At 51.1% G+C, this 23,406-nt stretch overlaps 1 protein-coding gene and 1 long non-coding RNA gene across 2 annotated transcripts; one reads left to right on the forward strand and one right to left on the reverse strand.

Annotated features, from left to right (window-relative positions):
• The first annotated feature begins 13,103 nt into the window (after positions 1–13,103).
• On the forward strand, positions 13,104–15,468 carry LOC129619509 (uncharacterized). The gene is made up of 3 exons (XR_008697918.1): positions 13,104–13,132; positions 13,762–13,879; positions 15,151–15,468. It is a non-coding gene; the product is annotated as an uncharacterized LOC129619509 (long non-coding RNA).
• A 5,896-nt stretch (positions 15,469–21,364) lies between these two features.
• TTLL2 (tubulin tyrosine ligase like 2) lies at positions 21,365–23,079 on the reverse strand. Its single transcript, XM_055534721.1, has one exon. It carries the CDS (start codon positions 23,068–23,070, stop codon positions 21,484–21,486), a length of 1,587 nt encoding a protein of 528 aa, XP_055390696.1. The 5' UTR covers positions 23,071–23,079; the 3' UTR covers positions 21,365–21,483.
• Positions 23,080–23,406: the final 327 nt, after the last annotated feature.

Here is a 23,406-nt window from a genome sequence, read left to right on the forward strand (position 1 = left end):
CGATAGAATGCATTTAAAAAAATAGCCCCTAAAAATAGAACCATCACATGACTCAGCACTCCCACTCCTGGGCGCACATCCACAGAAAGTCGTAATTTGAAAGGATACACGCACCCCAGTGTTCATAGCAGCACAGTTTACAACAGCCAGGACACGGAAGCCAACTAGGGTCCGTCAACAGAGGAAGGATAAAGATGTGGCACAGATGTACAATGGAGCGTTGCTCAGCCATGGAGCAAGGGAAGTAAGGCCACGTGCAGCAACATGGACATAACCAGAGAGTATCATACTAAGTAAAATCAGATGCAGAAAGGCAAATACAGGTGATATCACTTATATGTAGAATCTAAAATATGATATAAACACTCAAAACAGAAATAGACCCACAGACATAGAAAACAAACTTATGCTTACCAAAGAGGAAACGGGCGCAGAGGGATAAACTCGGAGTAACATGTACACACTGCTGCAGATGAGACAGGTAACGACCAAGGACCTGCTGTAGAGCCTAGGGAGCTCTGCCCAATATTTTGTAATAACCTATAAGTGAAAAGAGGCTGGAAAAGAATATACGTACTTAACTGCATCACTTTGCTGTGTGCCTGAAATTAACACAACACTGCACATCAACTCTACTTCAATAACAACAGCAGCAACAAGAAAAATATGACCAAAAAAAAAAAGGTCTTTGCAGTGCTGGGCTCAGGGCTGCTGGCGGAGGCCTCGGAGGGTTTGAAAACACTGACAGCAGAGGAGGTTTTCTGTGACGTCGTTTCTGGCCCTGAGGTGCGTGGCTGAGCGGGCCTGCGGGCTCTGTGCCCGTCCTTGCCCCTAGGTGCTCCAACAATCACCCCAAAGTCTGCAGAAATGGAGCGGCAGGAGGTCCCCAGCGCCAGCTGCTCTTGCGGTCGCCCCCCAGGACCACGGAGCCAAGGATGACCCAGGTGAACCTCCTCGAGCACGCTTTTCCTCCTGTTTGCTGCTTGCTCCCAGACGTTGGCTTTTGTTATCCTGTGAGTGCTTTATTATCCTGAAGATCCCGGGGCGAGCGCCTGTGGTTCTCAGCAGGTCATCCACCGTGCTCTGACCCTCTTTCTCCAGTTCCCTCCGGTCTCCTTCTGCCAGTCTGCCCCGCACATCCCCCCTCTCCCCGCACACCCAGAGCTGGTCCTGGAGGCAGGCGGTCCACCACCCAGATGGGACCGTCCCCTCTAGGGTCCCAGCAGCAGGACCAGAGAGCCCCGAGCTCTGGACATGTCAGGGAAGGAGCCCTTCCCAAGTCACTTCAGACCCACGTGCGGACCTGCCACCCTAAACCCTGCTTCTGCTCCAGCCGGGGCAATGTGGGTTGGCGCCTTTGTGCCGAGCATGAGCTGCGGGTGCCCGAGGTCCCTGTGAACTCAGCAGGGTGATCAGGAACGCGTGGCTTCCGGAGACCTGGCCCTCGCCCTTAGCTGCCTGTCCCCCACGCCAGTCCTCCTAGCAGGACCCCCAGCCTTGCCATCTCAGAGCCCGCCCTTGGCCTGGGTGGACACGGACCTGTCTGCCTGCCTAGTGGGCCCCCGCCCCTCCCCCCGCCGGTCCTCTGGGTCCACCCCGGGGTCTCCCCACAGCCCAGGCTGGGTCTTCATCCCCTCGAGGGTCGACGCCGGTGGCCCCTCGCCCCCTTGGGAGACCCTGCTCCCCCAACCTCAGTTTACTGCTGGAGCTTCCTGCTCCTGATGTACTGAGTGGGACAGCCCCCGCCCCACCCCAGCCTCAACCTCCAGCCCTGTCTCCCCTGATGGGCGGTGCCTCCTTGGAGACACGCTCCCCGACTCCTGGGACTGAGGTGGCCTTCACCCCCAGGACCCGTCTGCCCAGCAGACCTGCCACCGTGGGGTCGGGCTCTTCTCTCCTCACACCTATCTGCCTGCTGGCTCATTCGCAGCTCGAAGGCAGAGAACAGGCCTTTGGATTTCATCACCCGAACCATCTTAATATGTGAAAAGGGGTGAATATATTCTTTAAATGGGCTTCTCAGGTGGTGCTAGTGATAAAGAATCTGCCTGCCAGTGCAGGAGAGGTAAGAGACACGGGTTCGATCCCTGGGTCGAGAAGATCCCCTGGAGGAGGAAATGATAACCCACTCCAGTATTCTTGCCTGGAGGATCCCACGGCCAGAGGAGTCTGGTGGGCAGCAGTCCATAGGGTCGCAGAGTCGGACACTACTGAAGCGACTTGGCAAGCATATTCTTTAAGCGGTTCATGTTTCCTGCGTGATCAGTTGACCCTGTGTCTGTATAACTGGCCCTCTGTTTTCATACTGATCTCATGAAGGAAAGAGAACGTGTTCACGTCAGTTTATGTGAACTAGAGAATGTGGTTTCGAGACATGTGTGCACTGTTCTCTCAGCCTCACATGCTTGCTCTGCAGACACGTGCTCCTCGCCCTCCAGGAGTGATGCAAGCAGGCTCCCCGCCCTGGTCCCGACGGATGAGCCCACGTGTTCCTCCCCAAGCATCTCCGAGGAGCCACAGGTGGGTGCGTTGAGGGGGTGCAGCCCCCAGCACTGACAGGGATGCCCCCTCTGTCTTCATGGGGAGAACAGAAAACCATGGTGATTCCAAATACTGCCCCCCTTACCTGCTGAGGGGCTGCAGCCTTGCCTATATGTCGAAACATTTTTCCTAGCTTTCGCTTGGATGCATTTAGCATGTTGTCAAAATAAGAGAGAGAATTTTCTATCACTTGAGTTCTCAAATTGAAGCTTTATATTATAATAGTTTGACTTATAATTTTTAACCAAAACTATTAATAGTAAAAATCAAAGGCAAATATAGCATAATTACCTCCAACTGCTAGCTAGCAATCTGTTTATTATATACTGTATTTAAAACAAGAATCAGTAGTATTATTCAGTTCAGTAGTTCAGTTGTGTCCAACTCTTTGTGACCCTATGGACTGCAGCATGCCAGACCTCCCTGTCCATCACCAACTCCTGGAGTTTATTCACAGTCATGTCCATTGAGTCAGTGATGCCATCCAACCATCTCATCCTCTGTCCCCTTCTCCTCCCACCTTCAATCTTTCCCAGATCAGGGTCTTTTCCAGTGAGTCAGTTCTTCACATCAGGTGGCCAAAGTATTGGAGTTTTAGCTTCAGCATCAGTCCTTCCAATTAATATTCAGGATTGATTTTCTTTAGGATGGACTGGTTGGATCTCCTTGCAGTCCAAGGGACTCTCAAGAGTCTTCTCCAGCACCACAGTTCAAAAGCATCAATTATTTGGCACTCAGGTTTCTTTATAGTCCAAATCTTACATCCATACATGACTACTGGAAAAACCATAGCTTTAACTAGATGGACTTTTGTTGGTAAAGTAATATCCCTGCTTTTTAACATGCTGTCTAGGTTGGTCATAACTTTTCTTCCAAGGATTAGGTGTCTTTTAATTTCATGGCTGCAGTCACCATCTGCAGTGATTTTGGAGCCCAAAACAATAAAGTCAGCCATTCTTTCCCCCCTATTTGCCATGAAGTGATGAGACTGGATGCCACGATCTTAGTTTTCTGAATGTTGAGCTTTAAGCCAGCTTTTTCACTCTCCTCTTTCACTTTCATCAAGAGGCACTTCAGTTCCTCTTCACTTTCTGCCATAAGGGTGGTGTCATCTGCGTATCTGAGGTTATTGATATTTCTCCCAGCAATCTTGATTCCAGCTTGTGCTTCTTCCAGCCAGGCATTTCGCATGATGTACTCTGCATATGAGTTAAATAAGCAGGGTGACAATATACAGCCTTACATACTCCTTTCCCAATTTGGAACCAGTCTTTTATTACATGTCCAGTTCTAACTGTTTCTTCTTGACTTGCATACAGATTTCTCAGGAGGCAGGTCAGGTGGTCTGGTAATCGCATCTCTTTAAGAATTTATAATTTTCTTCATGGAAGGAAATTCGGGCTTGAACGTATTTATGGTGTAAAAGTTGCTGTTGCTGTTTAGTCTCTGTGTCATGTCTGATTCTTTGTGACCCTCTGGACTATAGCCCCCCAGGCTCCTCTCCATGGAATTCTCCAGGCAAGAATACTGGAGTATGTTGCCATTTCCTCCTCCAGGGGATCTTCCCGATCCAGGGATTGAACCCATGCCTCCTGTGTTGCAGGCAGATTCTTTACCGTCTAAGCCACCTGGGGAGCCCAGGTGTAGCAACATGGTGTAGAAGTAGGGAGCTGTGAGAGATAACTTCCCTTCCCTTCTCCCAAGAACAGCCCACATTCTGTTCTTCCCTTTCTGACGTCATAAGTAAGGTGCTTTTACTTGACTTTGGGCCCTCCCTCACGGGCTCACTGCAACGCCTCAGAAAGATCCCTGCAGCTCTGCGTGGGGCGACGTCTCCATCGGAGGTTTGCCATTACCTGCCGTGCTGTCCCTCGGCCACCCTGGCCCAGAACAGGGGCGCTGGGGGCGTGCGCCTTCACAGAAGCCCAGAACACGGCCCTGGATGGGCCATGGAGCTGGGCCAGTGAGGTGCGGTGGCAGATGTCCTAACCACGGTCTCCTCAGACAATGTGACGCTCTCTCCACAGAACCTTCCTGTAGAACCAGAGTTGCCCCCAGATGCATCCCAGCATGAGGACACCAAGATGAAACAGGAGGAGGAGGGGGAGGGCCAGCACCCCAAGGACAAGGTACGTGGTGGTGCTGCTGTCCGTCTTCCCGGGCCCAGCTCCTGTGCTGACAGTCTGCTTCCACTAAACAAAGCCACACACTTCCCAGAGCAAAACGGATTTAAACGTGATTTGTCTCATATTGCCTGGAGTGTCTCCTTGCTGCACATTTCAACCCTTGAGAAGAGTCTCAGTTCCTGAAGGTCATGTCCATATAGAGGGCAGGGGTGGGTGTTGTTGGGGGGCAGGGATCTCAGGAAGCGGGTGGAACAGTATGGCCACAGCTGCAGACCCAGACATCCCGTAAGAACCATAATATCTCATAAATATTCACTGATGCCCAAATGATTGCCCAGATCCATATTCAGCTGACAGTGTTTTGGCCTGTGGCAAGCTCAGAATCATCCTCATTCTTGCCTGTTGAATTACCTCTGGCCTAGGTGAAGATGGACCTACGCTCTTTAGGATCAGGAAGATCCCCTGGAGGAGGGAATGGCTACCCACTCCAGTATTCTTGCCTGGGAAACCCCATGGACAGAGGAGACTGGCCAGCTGCAGTCCATGGGGCTGCAAAGAGTTGGACACGACTGAGCGACTAACACACACACACACGCACAGACATACATTCTTATAAACAGATAAAACCTTTGCAAGAATGAACAGGAGGGAATGCTACTTGCCGTAACAGCCTGAGTTCATTTAAACGTTATTATTTTTTTCTTTTTTTGTTTAATGTAGGAAAATTTTTAAAGAGTAATTACTCTATTTACATGGCCTAGGATTTCCAAATTTACCAAACTCAATGACTACGAATTAGCTAGTGTGTGTGTGTGTGTGCGCGCGCACGTGCGCATGTGCTCACACTCAGTTGATCAGTCGTGTCTGATTCTTTGCAACCCTATGGACTGTAGCCTTCCAAGCTCCTCTGTCCATGGAATTCTCCAGGCAAGAATACTGGAGTGGATTGCGATGCCCTCCTCCTGGGGATTTTATCTAGACTGATACTTAATAATTTGATAATCGAGGCATGTTTACATAACATGGCCTTAAGGAAAACAGATATTTGTAAGGCAAATCATATCATTTTTTACTCATAACCAAATTCAGGCTGATTTGGCGCTGATGAGTTTAGTGAGACTTATTCACAGAAATGTCACGGTTGGTGTCTATGGTGGCAGTAGGCTTATAACAATTCTGAACAGAAGGAAAGATCATGAAACCGCAGTAGTGAGCCTTTAAGTAATTTTCCATCTCAGAACCCTTGTGTTTCCATCAAGGGGGAACAGGCACTCAGCAACAGTTGTAAAATGGACACTTTCTCAAAAGGCACCGAGAAGGATGTATGTGCTGACAAGACCACCACCCACGATGTTCCAATTGGGACGTGACGGAGAGCCCACCAGACTCCAGACGGGTGTGCACAGCTACACGCTGGTCTTAAAAAATCAACCCCCACCCGGTTATTAGGAAAGTTTCTGTTCATCGTCACCCTCTTCCTCAGGGGCTCAAGGATGAAGCTAGAAAATGGGCAGGTGCCAGGCTTTCATTGGGGGTGCTCTTCTGCCTACTGGGTGCTCTTGAGATGCTCAAGTCAATGGGAAGCTCGGGATTCCACACCAGAGAGGGAGTAGCCGCCAGCCCCATACCGGCCGTGAGTTCTCACTCAGTCATCCAGGGACTGGTCAGCCCTCTAAGCCTCTGTAACTGAGCTTCACTGGATGGATGGTGATGAAGAGCGAGGGACACAGGGCGTAGCCTGTGCTGCCGCTCAGTAGCGAACCCTTGAGAGGTGCCTTAGTTATAGAATCAGCATTAGCTCTGCAGCAGACAGGCAGAGCCAGGAACTCAGGCCTAGTATAAGCTGGAGGTCAAAGGGAAGGAGGTGGTTTCTCTTTTCTTCAGTTGAATGGCTTTGGCACAGTCTGGTAGGAGAAGGAGCCAGTCTCCCCATAGCTGGGTGCTAGGTGCTGGGCACTGGGTGCTGGTCTCTAGGTGCTAGGCACTGGGTGTTGAGTGCTAGGTGCTTGGTGCTGGTCTTTGGGTGCTAGGCGCTGGGTGTTGGGTCCTAGGTGCTCAGTGCTGGTCTTTGGGTGCTGGGTGCTGGGTGAAGTAGGAAGTCTGGGCCTTGGAGCCACAGGGGCCTGGGACAGGATCACTCTCAGTGACCATGATCGTGAACATGGGAAATGAACTGATCTCCTGAGCCCTCAGTTTCCGCGTCTGAAAATCAGGGCACACTTGTTTAACAGATCAGTGCTTCTCAACTGGCCCCTGGGAACGTTTGCAATGCTAGGGGACGCTCTTGGCTGTCACGACTGGAGTGGTGGGGGGGCTGTTGGCATCCAGAGGGTGGAGGCCATGGGCGCAGTCAACTTCCTACAGCATATACAGGACGCCCCCTTCCATTCCTACACACACAACAAAGGACGGCCTGGCCCAGACTGTCGGCTGTGCCCAGTCTGGGAAAATCCGCTACAGGTCATTAAACAGACTAAATTCACACCAGGCCCGTATTGCTTGATGCAGATCGAGCACGCAGTCACTGACAGGTGTGAACTCTGGTTATAACCAGTAGAGGCACGTGACGTGTTTGGAGGGAGCACGGGTCAGCGTTGACCGGGGCTCATGGGACGAACTGATGTCTGGGTTGTGTTAAGTTATCGTATTTGGGGGAAGAGATTCAGCAGAATCTGGAGGTTTTACAGGAACTTCTCCAGAAAGGCAATTGTCCAGATAATTTGGGATTTAACTTGGTTCTGAGAGTAGTAGACTAATAACTGTCTTTTAGCACTAAAACATCACCAAACTCTGTTTGACACATTTCTTAAGGCTTCTTTAAATACTCAACTTGACTTTTTTTTTTTTTTTTAACCAGGCTTAGGGGTTAAGAGGTAGGGCTCAGGGCCCTGGGAGTCCTGAAGGGCTGCAGAGCTCATCTCTGCCGTTTCCCTCTTGTTTTATTGGTTTTAATTAGAGAGGTCAGCTGATGGCTCTGTGTTTTCACTCCAGCTAAAGCCTCTGACCCTTTCTGAGGGTGAATATTGGAGTGAAATGTTTCACTGCCATATGAGCTCTCATGGACCTGAGCTAACCCACACGTCCTTTTTTTTTTTTTTTTTTTTTTGCAAACTAATGCAAACAGGAGAGTCTGGAAGAACCTGTTTGGAAGGTGGCCTCTCATTATATCACAGCGATATCGTATTGATCTTGTAACCTACCCAACCCTTCACACTTTGAACCCTGGGTTTCCCTGACGCTGGGGCAACAAATAGTTGTTTCTTAGCCAGACTCAGGATGGTGTACAGATGCAGAGACCAAGGATGAGTGCAGATGCTCCAAGTAGATGACAGGTGTGGACGGCGAAGACAAGCTGCTGGGGAGGACGGGCCCCGGGTGTCCTGGGAGGGAGATGCTCCCGTCCTGATCGGCTTGCTGTGTGGTCACGGGGAAGTCATGGGGGGCGGGAGACGGTGCCCCCAGGACCCCTGCTGGGCGGACACTGCTCTCTTCCTGCCTCCCTCCGGTCTCCAGGGAGACCTGGCCTCTGAAAGTTGGTTGGACTTCATAATTACTGCGATGCTGGACAAATAAGCCTTCTCTCTGCTTCCGCTCACTTTGGGACAGACAATCCGCGTGAGAAGACTGGCTTTAAAACAAGAAAGCACTGCAGTCCCTTGAACCTCGGGAGCACAGTTTTCCAAATAATTCAACTTTACTTAAACAGTTCTCTCCACGTGTTCATTCTCTCAGCCTCTATTCCTGACGAGCAGGGATGCTCAGGATGGCCGGCACCAACTGACTGACCCTCAGAGCTTGGAGTAGACTGAGATTTCTTCCTCCCAAGTTCTCACTTTGAAAACAAATCCACCCATTTGGAATGAAAACAAAATACTTTGAAAACAAATCCTCCTCTCTTGCACTTTCCCACCTGGTCCTTCTCCACTTGATCGGAAACCAAAGGAGTCATTATAACTCAGAATCTCACAATCACGGGACCTGTTAAAAAGGCAGAGATGTGTGGACGGATGACCATAGAGGAGCTCGTGTGTTATCCGGAGCTGGGCAGTGAGGTTCTCGGTGGCAGGGATCACAGCTCACACTCACTGCAGTGAGTGTGATAGGGGGTCTAGATAGCTACAGATCCCCCAAGGCTGCCTAGCTTGGCAGGGTCCAGGTTCCAGAACCTATCCGGGTGAAGGGCTGAGGGCTACCTCTCAGTCCAGTGATCACCCGGACTAACCAGGCATCCCAGTTGCCTCCATTTTGGGGGCTTTGATGTCCAGCTCCTCTTCCAAAGCCCTGCTTCCCTTCCCACACACAACTCAGGCCTCCCCGTGCAGGAAGCACTGCACTAGATTCACAGATTAAGCCCAGGCTCAGAGTGACCCCTGCACAGCATCCCAACACAGGTGTGTTTCTGGTGCTTGCAGACACACTCTGCTGGGGCTGGGAGAGCACGCACGGCACATCGCTGCCCTCTGGAAGTCGGGCGTGTTCCCAACAGACAGACAGGTGAGTGACGCCGCGAGCACCTCTGGGGAGAGGTGCTGGCCGTGGGCAGGAGATGCGCAGGGCGCTGTCTGGGGAAAGGGTAACTCTACCAGCTGTGGGTGCTTTTAGAGCAAATTCTCCGTGGCAGATGTTGGCCAAATGACTCAGCAATTAACTCACTTAATAAAAGCCCTTTTCATACTGTTCCTGGGGTTCTCAAGGCAAGAATGCTGAAGTGGTTTGCCATTCCCAGTGGGCCACACTTTGTCAGAACCCTCCTCTAGACCTGTCCATCTTGGGTGGCCCTACATGGCATGGCTCATAGTTTCACTGAGTTAGACAAGGCTGTGGTCCATATGATCAGTTTGGTTCGTTTTCTGTGATTGTGGTTTTCATTCTGTCTCCCCTCTGATGGATAAGCATCAGACCTTGTGGAAGCTTCCCGATGGAAGGGACTGGCTGTGGGGTGAACTGGGTCTTGCTCTGGTGGGTAAGGCCATGCTCAGTAAATCTTTAATCCAATTTTCTGCTGATGGGTGGGGCTGTGTTCCCTCCCTGTAGTTTGGCCTGAGGTCAAACTATGGTGGGGTAGTGGCATCACGGACTCAGTGGACATGAGTTTGAGGGCTTTAAGTCAGTGGGCTTGCAGTCAGCTTTTCTGCCTGGGCCTGTCAAGTATCAGGAGCAAAGTCACCAGCCACAGGGCCTGACGCTTAGCTTTGCACCTTCACCCTCTTAAAAGGTCAAATTCTTTTCCCAAGTTTACGTAGACTCTGGAATGCAAAGCTCGGATTAAAACCTGAGCTATCTGGCCTTATGAATTTGCTTCACTTATGATGTTCTAATTTTATCGTTCATTATTTCAGTTCAGTTCAGTTCAGTCGCTCAGTCGTGTCTGACTCTTTGCGACCCCATGAATCGAAGCACGCCAGGCCTCCCTGTCCATCACCAACTCCCGGAGTTCACTCAGACTCATGTCCATCGAGTCAGTGATGCCATCCAGCCATCTCATCCTCTGTTGTCCCCTTCTCCTCCTGCCCCCAATCCCTCCCAGCATCAGAGTCTTTTCCAATGAGTCAACTCTTTGCATGAGGAGGCCAAAATACTGAAGTTTCAGCTTTAGCATCATTCCTTCCAAAGAAATCCCAGGACTGATCTCCTTCAGAATGGACTGGCTGGAGCTCCTTGCAGTCCAAGGGATTGAGAACACTCAAGAGTCTTCTCCAACACCACAGTTCAAAAGCATCAATTCTTCAGCGCTCAGGCTTCTTCACAGTCCAATTCTCACATCCATACATGACCACAGGAAAAACCATAGCCTTGACTAGACGGACCTTTGTTGGCAAAGTAATGTCTCTGCTTTTGAATATGCTATCTAGGTTGGTCATAACTTTCCTTCCAAGGAGTAAGCGTCTTTTAACTTCATGGCTGCAGTCACCATCTGTAGTGATTTTGGAGCCCCAAAAATAAAGTCTGACACTGTTTCCACTGTTTCCCCATCTATTTGCCATGAAGTGATGGGACCGGATGCCATGATCTTTGTTTTCTGAATGTTGAGCTTTAAGGCAACTTTTTCACTCTCCACTTTCTCTTTCATCAAGAGGCTTTTGAGTTCCTCTTCACTTTCTGCCATAAGGGTGGTGTCATCTGCATATCTGAGGTTATTGATATTTCTCCTGGCAATCTTGATTCCAGCTTGTGTTTCTTCCAGTCCAGCGTTTCTCATGATGTACTCTGCATGTAAGTTAAATAAACAGGGTGACAATATACAGCCTTGACGAACTCCTTTTCCTATTTGGAACCAGTCTGTTGTTCCATGTCCAGTTGCTTCCTGAGCTGCATACAAATTTCTTAAGAGGCAGATCAGGTGGTCTGGTATTCCCATCTCTTTCAGAATTTTCCACAGTTTATTGTGATCTTCATTGTTTGGAATCCCTATATTTTCCATTTAGTGATTTGAATATCCTCAGAGGACTGGGCTCTCTAAATGGTACTAGCTAGTGGACAGACCTCCCATTTAGCATCATGTCCACCATCTGCAAGCTCCGGGAGATGGTGAAGGACAGGGAAGCCTGGCATGCTGGAGTCCATGGGATCACAAAGAGTGGGTCACAACTGAGCAATTGAACAACCAACATCAGCATTACAGCCAGAACTTTGAGAATTTTGCCTCTGGAGTGGATTTTTAAGAGAGTGTACAGATTGCACCCCCAAGGTCTTTCTTGCCGCCTGTAGCTACTGAGGCTGTGTGTGAAATGGACATTTCCACCTTCTTGAGTTCGTGCTCTTGCTGTTGAAACTGACAAAGTCCTGATCCTGCGCTGAACTTTGTAGATTTCCAAAAGATTTTCCCTGGAAGGGCTTTCCTGCAGCGGTTAGCCTCCACCCCATTATGGGGCTGACTGTCTCCAGAGCTGCCATAGAAGGAGGGCCAGACTTGTGGTCACCATCTCGACTTCTTTGCACAAAGTGTCACTTCCTGATCTGGGACCGACTTGAAAATAGATCCCCCTCTGGGTTGGACACTTCCCATGTGCCATCATTTAATATCCTTCCTGACCACTGTTCATGGTTTCACAGCTGTCCTGAGAGAGAGTGGAATTACAACATGCTCTCGGTGGTCACCGGGACCGTAGATCCAGTTTGTGAGTACCCACCAATGTCTGCACTGAAGGACCAGGGTCCCTGATGAATGAGCCAGTGACAGTTTACCTGTTTAATTCAAGAGGTTCATTGCTTTGTCTTTATACTTTCCAACCAAAAAGTTATTTCCTATTTGTCAAGTGTTTAAAATCCTGTTGTTCCCTACACATAATTGGAGGTGGGTTAGTACTGCCCTCAGCTTTTCAAAACAAAGATGTTGAAATGATACCAAACCAAGGCGTCCTTCCCTCTCTAAGACAGGGAGCCCATCTCTCTGAGTTTGTAACCCACAGAACCAAACCACCCTCAGTGTAGGCTCGCTGACTATCATGCAAACAACCCCAGTGCGTTCCCTTGCCTAGTCTCCCACATTTAGGTGGTCACTCTTTTTCTCTCTGGGAAATATGGCTAGTCACCCCAGAAGGGTGTGTCAGGAACAGCTGGTTATGGGTACTGACTGGGGGCAGAGAACCTCGTGTTCTGTTGAGGGTAGTAAGACAGAGGATCCTGGTGGGATGAAATATTTCTATCGGGTGTGTGTGATCCTGGACATGAATCTCAGTCTGAGACTTTTCCCTCTATTTTATCTTTGCTGATTTAGTTTTCTTTATAGGAGGGCCTCCCTGGTAGCTCAGTCGGTAAAGAATCTGCCTGCAATCCAGGAGACCTGGGTTCGATTCCTGGGTCAGAAAGATCCCCTGGAGAAGGAAATGGCAATCCACTCCAGTATTCTTGCCTGGAGAATCCCATGGACCGAGGAGCCTGGCAGGCTACAGTCCATGGGGTCGCAAGAGTTGGACACGACTTAGTAACTAAACCACCACCACCATAGGAGTATGACTTCTATGTATGACTCATTTCTTCTGTTCGACTCCTATTTAAATGTCCTGATTCTATGTGAGCTTGAGAGAAATGTGAACTCTGTTGGGCTCTGCCTTCTGTATTTATCCATTAGAGCAAACTCTTTAACTCTTACTCAGCCCCTTTATTTTTTGTTTGCCCTAAATTAAAAAATATATATTTATTTTGACGTAAGCTTCCTATATGCTCTTTACTCAGATTCACCAAGTTTTACCTGTTGCCACATCTGCTGTAGCATTCTCTCTGTGCATGTGTGTATACATGCAAACATACACATCCATTGTTTATACTTTCCATTCCCCTTGGGGATAAGCTGCATGTATTAAGATCAGTGCCCCTCTGACCATGAAGACTTCTGTTCCTATGACCAGTCCTGTTGGGGCAGGGCTCACCCTGCTCCAGCATGACGTCATCTTGACTAATTGCATGTCCTAATAAGGCCATGTTCTGAGGTGCTGGGGCCAGGACATCAATACAGGAACTCTGGGGTAGGGGACAGGTCAAGCCGTAACATGCTCCTTGGATTTCTTTTCATTTATTCTGCTTGGAATAAGCTGGACCTCTTAGATCTGTGGAGCCACATTTTTGCATCCAGTCTGGGAAATTCAGTCACTATCTTTGATCGTATCTGCATTCCTCTGTGCTCTTTCCTTCTTCTTCTGGAATTCCAGTCCGATGCTTTTCCACATCTCTCTCCCCTCGAACATTCACCATCTGGCGTGAGCCCTCAAGTCAACAGGAAACAGTGACTGAACTCTACCATACCGAGGGTCCAAGGCCTTCCAAGGTCCACTTGCTGTGGGATGAGTGACGACGGTCTTGAAAGGCAGGATTTAGGGAGCCAGAGAGCATATGGAAGGAAAGAAAGATTTTAATTAGGGAGATAATTTGAGTGAAGTTGGGAGAATATAAATTATGTATTTTAATGAGACCAGGGAGATGGGCCTGCCTGGAGCAAGATATTCAAATATAAATAAAATATGAGAGAGTAGGCTACAAGAACATCTTGAATACTAGTCCTCTTGGAGCGGATCAGTGTAAAATATGTTTGTACGGCTAAATAATGCAACAAATGTTCTAGTTATGAAGATCTGTTGACTTAACCTGTATTCTTCAGAAAAAGTCTGCCCTGACGGCTCAAAGGAAATCGTGTTTCCAGATGGGACGGTGCAGCGTCTGAAGGATGGACGTGAGGAGACTGTATTTCCAGATGGGACCATTGTTAGTGTGGAAAGGTTGGTACCGGGACAGGCGATGTCAGCCGGAAGTCTCCAGAATTTGTGGTTTGTGCACTTGTCAATTCTCTGGATTAATTTAATTTTTGTAAACGTTGCAGTTTTGTATAATAGAAAACGTCGTTGACCCTAGAGGTTTGGTCTTATAACCTTGATCTGATTGATTTCATAGCGAACATGGATCTAAACACTCATTTTTAGAAAATATTACTTTTTAATTGGAGGAGAGTTGCTTCACAGCACTGTGTAGGTTTCTGCCATGCTTCAGCTCGAATCAGCCTTAGGTGTACCTATGCGCCCTCCCTCCTGAAGCTCCCTCCCACCTCCCACTCCATAGATACGCATTTTTAAGTGTTTCCTTCGCTGACGTTGGTCATGACTGAATAGCAGCCCTAAACATAATCCCCGGCGTGTGGCGTGTGCCCACTGAGGCCGCGTTGCGTGGCAGCCCTAGCCTGCAGCAGCCCTCCCGACGGGGATGAGCAGGCAGACCCTACACCCCGCCGCCCAGCCGACTCTCGGGCCCCGAGCGCCCCTCCCCACAGTGCAGGGGCCCCGGCCTCCGTGGGCTGCGGCCCCGCGGGCTCCCCCTCCTGTCAGGGAAGCCTCAAGTGTCGGCATCACCGCCGGAGCCACTGTGCTCACGTGAGGTGCCTGCCGCTCCCGGGTGGTTCCACCTCAGGCCCCTGCTCCCGGGTGATTCCGCCTCAGGTCCCTGCCGCTCCCGGGTGGTTCCGCCTCAGGTTCCTGCTCCCCGGGTAATTCCACCTCAGGTCCCTGCCCCTCCCCAGGTCCCCGCTCCCTGGGTGATTCCGCCTCAGGTCCCTGCAGCTCCCCGGGTGATTCTGCCTCAGGTTCCTGCCAATCCCTGTGTAATTCTACCTCAGGTCCCTGCTCCCCGGGTGATTCTGCCTCAGGTCCCTCCCCCTCCCATGTGATTCTGCCTCAGGTCCCTGCTCTCCGGGTGGAGCCCTGCGGGCTCTCCTTCCTCCCTCAGAGCTACCTTCCGGTGCCCCGCAAGCAGCTCTGCCCGAACAGGCCCGTGACCCCGGCCTCTCCTGAGCTCTCCCCAGGCTGCCCTGCGCCCCGCTCAGCTCCTGTCTATACCCTGACTCTGCAGGTGCCTGCCCTGCTCCCACCCTGGCGGCATCTGTACCCCTGTCTACCAAGATCTGGGGGTGAGGTGTGCAGACCTGGGTGGTCACATCCCTTGGCCTCACGGGTTCCCCACGGGAAGTGCTGGCCACTGACAAGGTTGTTCTCTCCACCAGGAATGGTGACAAGACCATCATGCTCAGCAACGGTCAGCGGGAGATCCACACGGCCCAGTTCAAGAGGAGGGAGTACCCCGACGGCACCACCAAGACCGTGTACCATGACGGCCACCAGGAGACCAAGGATGCCTCTGGGAGGGTCAAGGTTAGGGATGAGGCTGGAAACATCATCCTGGACAGGAAGTAGCTTCTCCTTCAAAACTAGCCTTACCTTCCAATATCACCTTGACCTTCCAACATCACCTTGACCTTCCAACCTTACCTGTGAACTTCCAACATTACTTGTGAACTTCCAACTTATGTGTAACCTTCCAACTACATTATTTGCTAAAACAAACAACTAATATTTGTGGCCCTAAATGATGAAAAATCATGTAAAACTTGAGGACTACCCAAGTCATCCAGAAATTATAAAGGAAGAGACAGCCTGGTCCCGGGCTCCTCCTTAGGAAAGGCGGCTGCATCAACCCTAGAGCAGCCAGAGAACAGGAAGCTCCCCAACAATGACTCCAGGGCCCCGGCCAGACCCCTTTCTCTCTGCGCATCACAAGAACCAGCTCTACACGTGACGGGCAGCCTTCCCTGGGCCCTGGGCGCCTCCACCTCGGCCTGCAGCTGGCCCCTGGTCCTCTCCTCCTGAATTACACCAGCTTAGCCTGACCATCCCGTCCATTTTCCTCAGGGCACCAGTTCACGCCACTACAGGAGAACCCACAGAGAGCCCGACCCAGGGTCTGAGTGACCTGGCCTCATGCCCACCGCTGTGTGGGTGGTAAGCCACCTCCTGAAACTCTGCATTTTTAAATCTCACAGTCAAGGCAATGGCAGTTGCCCCTTTTATTGTTTAGTAGGCGGCCTAGAAAATAAGACACAAACTGGCATTTAACTGATTTTTATACTAAAATAGAGAGTCCCCAAATACAAGAAAGGAATAATTTACTGAAAAATCTTATGACGAGGTGTTTGTAGGTGCCCATGTCTTCATGCGACAGAAGTGAAGTATCATCTGTTAGTGCCTGTGATCATTTCGGTCCTAAAGTCTCTGGTGCCCACACCACGGTAGCCTCAGTGGTTGGGTGAGGCTTTTTGAAGTAACTCAAGAGCAATGTGTGGTCTTGGCTTTGACTTGAAAATCAAAGCATCCTGTTGCAATCACACTGGATCGGGCCTTTTCCACCCAGGAGGCAGCCACCACGGGCTGAGGTCATTTGTCAGATGTAACAGACCAAACCAACCCCCTGCTGAAAAGCCGAAAAAAGAAAAAGTGAAAGGTGAAAGTGTTAGCTGTTCAGCTGTATCCTACTCTATGTGACCCCATGGACTGGCCCACCAGGCTCCTCTGTCCATGGGATTCTCCAGGCAAGAGTACTGAAGTGAGTTGCTATTCCCAGGGGATCTTCCCAACCCAGGGACTGAACCCAGGTCTCCTGCACTGCAGGCAGGTTCTTTACCTTCTGACCCCCACCAGGGAAAACCAGAAATGGACTCACTCATTGCTTCGACTATTTTGAGTTGGCTTATCCTGGAAATTTTCATTAAAGCAAACAAAACAAAACCCCACTCTACCAAGTTAAAGGACTTCTGGCTGTTGTGGAGATCAGGGAAGAAAGTAACATACAATTTTGTGGGTAAACTGTGTTCAAACACCAGATAATCTGCTGAACCAGCAGAACGCTTCCCAACAGCCACGCACGTGAGACCGTGGGTCAGAATAAGACAGGTCACCCGGAAGGCCTGATGTGCTGTGTGTTCTGGTATGCTGCATAACAAGCTTATAAAAACATTTCCTTCTGATTTCCAAAATCTAGAACGTACTTTTAAATCTGGGCTTCCCTAGTGGCTCAGTGTCTGCCTGTTGAGGCAGGAGACTCGGGTTCCATACCTTGGGCAGGAAGATCCCCTGGAGAAGGAAATGACTACCTACTCCAGTATTCTTGCCTGGAGAATTCCATGCACAGAGGAGTCTGGGGGGTCATAGAGTTGCAAAGAGTCGGACATGACTGAAGTGACTTAGCATGCATGCATGCATAGATCCATATGCCTGCAGCAGTCTGCAGCACGCTAAGTTGGCTGGAAGGGCATCGACAGCCTCACAGCACAGGGATGACAGGCATGTGGGGAAAACAGTAGGAGCCAGCCACGGGCTCCAGACGGGGGCTTGAAGGAGGAGCCAGGCTTCCCCGCCCAGGCCGGTCCTCTGTGGTCCTGGGAAAGGCAGCCCACTAGTCTCCAGCTCGTCCTGCCTGAACTTGTGGCCTGCACGTCGCAAGAGTGTGGTGAGGGTGGGGACGAGCGTCAGCAGCAGACCCGTCCCCTCCATGGCTAGCCCGGGAGGGTCTGCCTCAGGAATGCACGCTTTCCCAAGGCCCAGCTTCCATGGGGAGCCCTCAGCAGCTCCACGTGTCCCTCAAAGAAAAGGTGTGTGTTCAGAGCGAAGCTCTGGGCTTCCTGAGACCCTGGACCAGCTGCTCCTCCTGGCTGTTCCCTTCTCGCTCACCGCAGCCCACCCTGAGCATCCACCACCCCACCCAGGGACACTCCCCTCCCTTGGGACCTGCCGCATCTTCACCCCGGTCACCACTGCTGTCCTTCGGAGCCCAGCGCGGCCACCCTGGGTCTGGAAGGACTCCTGGGTTCGGCCTCCACATCCGAGGAGGGTGGAGCCCTTCAGGAAACATGGGAGCCCTGCCTCTCTGCGCGAGGCCCTCTCCCCACACTAATGAGAGACCACAGGTGTCCCTGCTCTACGGCCAGGTGAGTCAGCGTCACTTACACGGTCCAAGACACGGTCCTGCTGCGGTCCCCTGATGGATTCCAGGGAAGGGTGGAGGGCTGATGGTGGGCACTTCAACTGTTCCCTGTTCGGGCGGGACATCAGCTTCTCTGAATCTCAGGAGCAGCGGGGTGGGCAGGGTGGCTCAGCTAACATCCCCCGGGCTGGTCCTCCCCGAGGGGAGCTGAGAAGTCCAGCCCGGCATCCTCCCCCACCCCTACGGCCCCTGGGTCAGCAGCCAGCCTGCAGGTGGACGGTGGCTGGGAACAGGAAGAGGGCGAGGCGTGAGGAGACGGGCGGGCAGAGGACCCCGCACAGCCGTGACGTCAGCAGTGGTCAACTGGCCATGCACCGGGCCTGGGGCTCTGAGCCCTGGGCCCCCGAGGCCTCCCCACCTGTGTTCCAGAGGTGGCGGGAGCGGCCCGTAGAGGCTCTGCTCAGGCGAGTCTGGCAGGTGGGCGTCCCACACAGCCCAGAGTGACCTCGGTGTCATGGGAACAAACCCCTTTGTTCCTCATTCCTTCTAGAAGATCCTGATCCTGATTTCCTGTTCCCTCTCTGCTGGTTCCCTCTAAGCCCAAGTCAATCCAGTTTTGAAATGAAAGAAGAACCAAGAACCTTGCCTTTCAGCGGTAAGACTCTTCCAGGCCCCGGAGGGCTCTCAGAACCAAAGATCCCAGTCTGTTTCCCGGACTCTGTGACTGACAGTTCTTGCGGTTGGCTCCGTCACTGGTCCCCGGGTTGGAGAGCAGGCCTGCGCCTCCTCGGTCCGCGTCCACTTCCCTCTCTGAGTTGCCAACTCCTTTGGTGTGTTGTTTTGGGGCTATGAGGCCAAAAAGAAGCCCTGATATCCCCCACGCAGGGTTTCCTGGGTCCTTGGTGGGCTGCCTCCTTCCCACCTTTCAGGGGCTCCCCTGCCCGACATACGTGCTCTGCTCAAGGTTTGCAGATGTCCGTTGTGAAGGAACAGGGAAATGCACGCCTCCTCCCACCTCGGGGAGTGGAGGCCCACGCATTTCTAGAAAACTCCTCGGTTTCCTGACTTGGGGCCTTGCTGTTCCACTTGAGCAAGATGCTGTGTTCTCTCTTCCCATACCCCACCCCCCACCCCACCCGACATTGGTGCTCCTGATGCTAATTCTAGGAAATGAGCAAAAACATTTCCTATCTCTTTTGAAATTCTTAGTCTGTTATTATTTCAGTTTAATTGGCCTACCCTTGACTATAAGACACGTACAGCCCAGGTTTTGGATTTTTGAATGGCCCAAGGCTATTCTAGCCCAAAAAACTCCGAATGCACAAACAAGAGCTGCTGCTGCTGCTGCTGCTGCTAAGTCAAGTCAGTCGTGTCCGACTCTGTGCGACCCCAAAGACGGCAGCTCACCAGGCTCCCCCGTCCCTGGGATTCTCCAGGCAAGAACACTGGAGTGGGCTGCCATGTCCTTCTCCAATGCATGAAAGTGAAAAGTGAAAGTGAAGTCGCTCAGTCGTGTCCGACTGTGTGCGACCCCATAGACGGCAGCCCACCAGGCTCCCCCGTCCCTGGGATTCTCCAGGCAAGAGTACTGGAGTGGGGTGCCGTTGCCTTCTCCGACAAACAAGAGCATCTTTTGTTAATAACACATGCTCTGCTCACCTGTGTAAGATTCGTGTTCACTTCTAAAGAGTCGTTAAAACCTGGCTTGTAATAGAGAAGCCAGCATTTCAAACACTGAGGGAGACTGAGATGTCTGGTTTTTGAGTGATGGATGTTGCATGCTTTGGTCTCATCAGATGACCTGGACATTTGTGGAAAAGGCTGCTGTCTTTATTTGCCAGACGTAATACAGGAGCCTGGCTGAGGAATGCTAAGTCACTTCAGTCGTGTCTGACTCTGTGACCCTATGGACTGCAGCCCGCCAGGCTCCTCTGTCCATGGGATTCTCTAAGCAAGAACACTGGAGTGGGCTGCCATTCCCTTCTCCAGGGTACCTTGTTGACTCAGGGATTGGACGCGTGCCTCTCATGTCTCCTGCCCTGGCGCCTTGTTGACTCAGGGATTGGACGCGCGCCTCTCATGTCTCCTGCCCTGGCGGGGCTGGCGCAGTGTTCTTTGCCACTAGCAGCGCCTGGGAAGCCTGGCCGACATGTAAGCTCGAAACCACCTAGATGCACTTATCTTCTTGACTCCTTCCAATCTTTCCTGGAACAAGGTGGGGGGCAATGAAGGTACAGATGCCTGAAATCAGGCCATGAATAAGAGATGCATCTCAGCATTGGGACGAACCCTGCTGTAACATTTTCCCTTCCTTTAGCCTTTTCCTCGGAACCGTCCAGGTCAAGTACTAAAATGTTATTGGTCGTTTCATAAGCTCCTCCATGTGCACCCAAGACAGGAAGTCATCGTTATCTTGAAATGGACGCTACTCACTTCCTTTTTAAGCCCAGCTGCGAGGCATGTGAAATCTTAGTTCCCTGACCAGATATCGAGTCTGTGTCCCCTGCACTGCAAGTGTGGAGTCTTAACCGCTGGACCGCCAGGAAAGTCCCAAGTCCTTACTTCCTTGCATTTGGCTCTCGATACTTGCATCACGCGTTATGCATCCCAACTCTCAATAATTTAATCTTGTCTCTTTTTTTTCCCCTGCTTTAACTTTTTTATTGTGGTAGAACAAGCACAAGATGGAGCTTACCATGAGGGACATTCCGCACATTTATCTGGCCCTAAACATTCACACATGTTGTGCGACCATCACTGCTCCATTTCCGGAAAATTTTGTCCCAAAAGGAAACCCGGTCATTTAGCTGTCATTCCTCGCCCCACCAACTCCTGGGAACCACCAGCCTACTTTCTGTTTCTGTGGATTTCCCAGCTCTGGGCATCTCATGTATATGGAATCACGCAGCACGAGATCTTCGTGTCTGGCTCCTCAGCACGGCGTTTACAGTAAATACTGGAGCTTTATGTCTCTCCTATCGGGCAGGAATGGTAACTTGCCTAATCTGCAGGTTTTGGACTTTGCAGGGCTGGAGGGTAATCCAACAGTGGTAAAGCCAGCAGAGAGGGGACGCTTTTCAAATATGGCTGATGGACGTCCCCGGTGGGAAGATGTTTGGTACAGTGTCTGATTTAGGGCCTAGGATCCATAAAGAACAGTCATTTGACTGTTTGTGGGGAAGCTTTCAGTAACTCACTCTAGATGAATGTTAGATCATTCACAAGATTAATTGTGAACAAAATATGGTCTATTAAGAAAGAAAGAGCTAACCCTTGGCCTTTCTTGTACTGTTTTTACCAAAGAACCTTTTTAAATACAATGTTTTTTCATGTTAAAAATGCACAGTATAACTGTAATAAGGCATTTCCAAGTACAGGTAAGGGTCGTGTGGTTCTTCTGAGAGATTTGAGCAAAGAGACCGGTGATGTGATGGAACAGAACCACACCCGAGCGTGCTCTACTGTGCGTTCTTATATTTATGTACAAATCGACAGCTGTAGCCCCAGGGAAGTAACTGAGGTGGGCACAGAACCACTTGCCTTCCCCAGCAGAGGAATTCTTGCTTTTCAAGAAGTCATGCTATTTTCTTTTTATTTTCTCTTCTGCCACTTGAGAACACTGCTTATGCATTAGTTTCTGGAGCTCTTGAATTATCCTCCTGACATTGAGTCCGTTCCTGGATGCTCCAAAAGTAGCTTCGTTGAAAGGAAAAATGAGAACAAAGTTGCCTGTCTGGGGACCGGGCACCCAGCTACTGTCTGGCTGCATGCACAGGGAGAGGCCCTTCTCCCGGCCACGGGCCTGAATGAGCGACACGCGGGGGATGAGCGTCTTGAGGGCTGGGTGCCTGGCCCTGGCCTTCGGCTTGGCTTTGGGAGACTCCCTCGTCGGCGGACGTACCTCCTGCCTGCTCAGCACTTCTCGGGGCTGGCAGGTGTGCTGGTTTTCAGGGCACGCTGTGACCCTTTTCTCCCCAGGAGTTCCGTCCTTACTGAAAGCTCTTCTGCTCCCAGGTTGTGAGAAGGACTCGTAAGGAAGGTTGCTGCCCCGACCTCTGTCTTTCCGAGCAAGGGAGACGCCGGGACTTCCGTTTGCAGCACTACAGCTTTCCTTCTGCTCGTTTCTGAGACTGTGTAAGTGAATCAGCTCGATGGTGTCATGGATGAGCCTCTTCTTCACGGACACGTCCGCCGAACAGTTGAGGGACAGGCCCGGGCTGTAGTTGACCTCCAACAGCCACGGCTTCAAGTTGTCGTCGATGAGGATGTCGAATCCTAAGAGCTCGAAGCAGTTGGCCGCGAAGGGCACAGAGGGCGCGATGGCCAGCACAGTGAGAATCACCACGCGGTTGATCTTCTGCCAGAGGAGCAGGTCGTCCACGTCCCAGCTCCGCAGGTACGAGAAGAAGCGGCTGAGGGTCCACTTGCAGCCGCTGCCCACCACCTCTTTGATCTTCTCATATGAGGCCCCCGACCTGTTGATGCTGCTGTTGGTCAAGTGGGCATAGCTGTTCTGCAGATTGCCGAGGTCAAACTTTTCTGTGGCAAAGCGCACCAGCCCTTCCTGATAAATGTAGATGGTCAACGGCTTGAAGCCAGTGATGCACACATAGACGCGGAGGTCACACTTGTATCTCCCGACAAGTAGAGGGTTGCAGATGTATTTCTGTATGATGCACGTGTCGGCAAAGATCAGGTTTTTAATGTCACTGAAAATGATGATTCCGCGTCCTCGAGAGAGCTCTGCGGGCTTGCAAATCCAGTAGCTGAGCTTGGCGTCCAGCGCCTGCTTCTCCTTGAAGTACTCAGCCACGAACTTGCTGTAGTCGCTGGGCATGACAAACGTTGGGGGGAGGAACTCGTACAGCGGGGTGCCATACAGCCTTTCCATGTGCCGCAGGTGTTTGGCTAGGAGGTCCTTCCTGGTGAGCCTGGTGGTGCCTGGGTGGTGGTTCAGGCACTGCCAGGGCTTGATGTTGACATGCTCGGCCATCCGGAAGGAGGAGGTCCTCCAGTAGAGGTTCCAGTCCTCCATGTTCCGCTCTTGCTGGTCAAACTTGCTCCAGCCGCGCTCCAGGAGGACACTCTGCACCACCTCGGGGGTGGTCTCGTCCACCCGGAACACCAGGGGCTTCAGACTGGCCCCTGGAGGCTCATCTTCAGCCATCGGATAAGGTTTTCTCTTCTAGAAATGGATGACCAGAAAAGTGTTAGAGGAAGGGAATAATGGAACGGATGGAGAGGGAGTTTGGGATTAACAAACATGCATAAATGGTAACCCACTCCAGTATTCTTGCCTGGAGAATCCCATGGACAGAGGAGCCTGGCGGGCTACAGTCCATGGACTTGCAGAGTCGGACACGACAGAAGTGACTCACATACACACACATATAACTGAGTCACTTTGCTGGGCAGCAGAAACTCAACATCGTAAAGCAATTATAAAGTGAAGTGAAAGTCGCTCAGTTGTGTCCCACTCTTTGTGACCCCATGGACTATACAG

Source organism: Bubalus kerabau, chromosome 9, assembly GCF_029407905.1.
Source record: "Bubalus kerabau isolate K-KA32 ecotype Philippines breed swamp buffalo chromosome 9, PCC_UOA_SB_1v2, whole genome shotgun sequence".
NCBI classification, from domain to species: domain Eukaryota; kingdom Metazoa; phylum Chordata; class Mammalia; order Artiodactyla; family Bovidae; genus Bubalus; species Bubalus kerabau.

Excerpts from the sequence above, each read along its gene's own strand:
- TTLL2 (XM_055534721.1), bottom strand. The coding sequence starts at position 23,070 with ATGGCTGAAGATGAGCCTCCAGGGGCCAGTCTGAAGCCCCTGGTGTTC.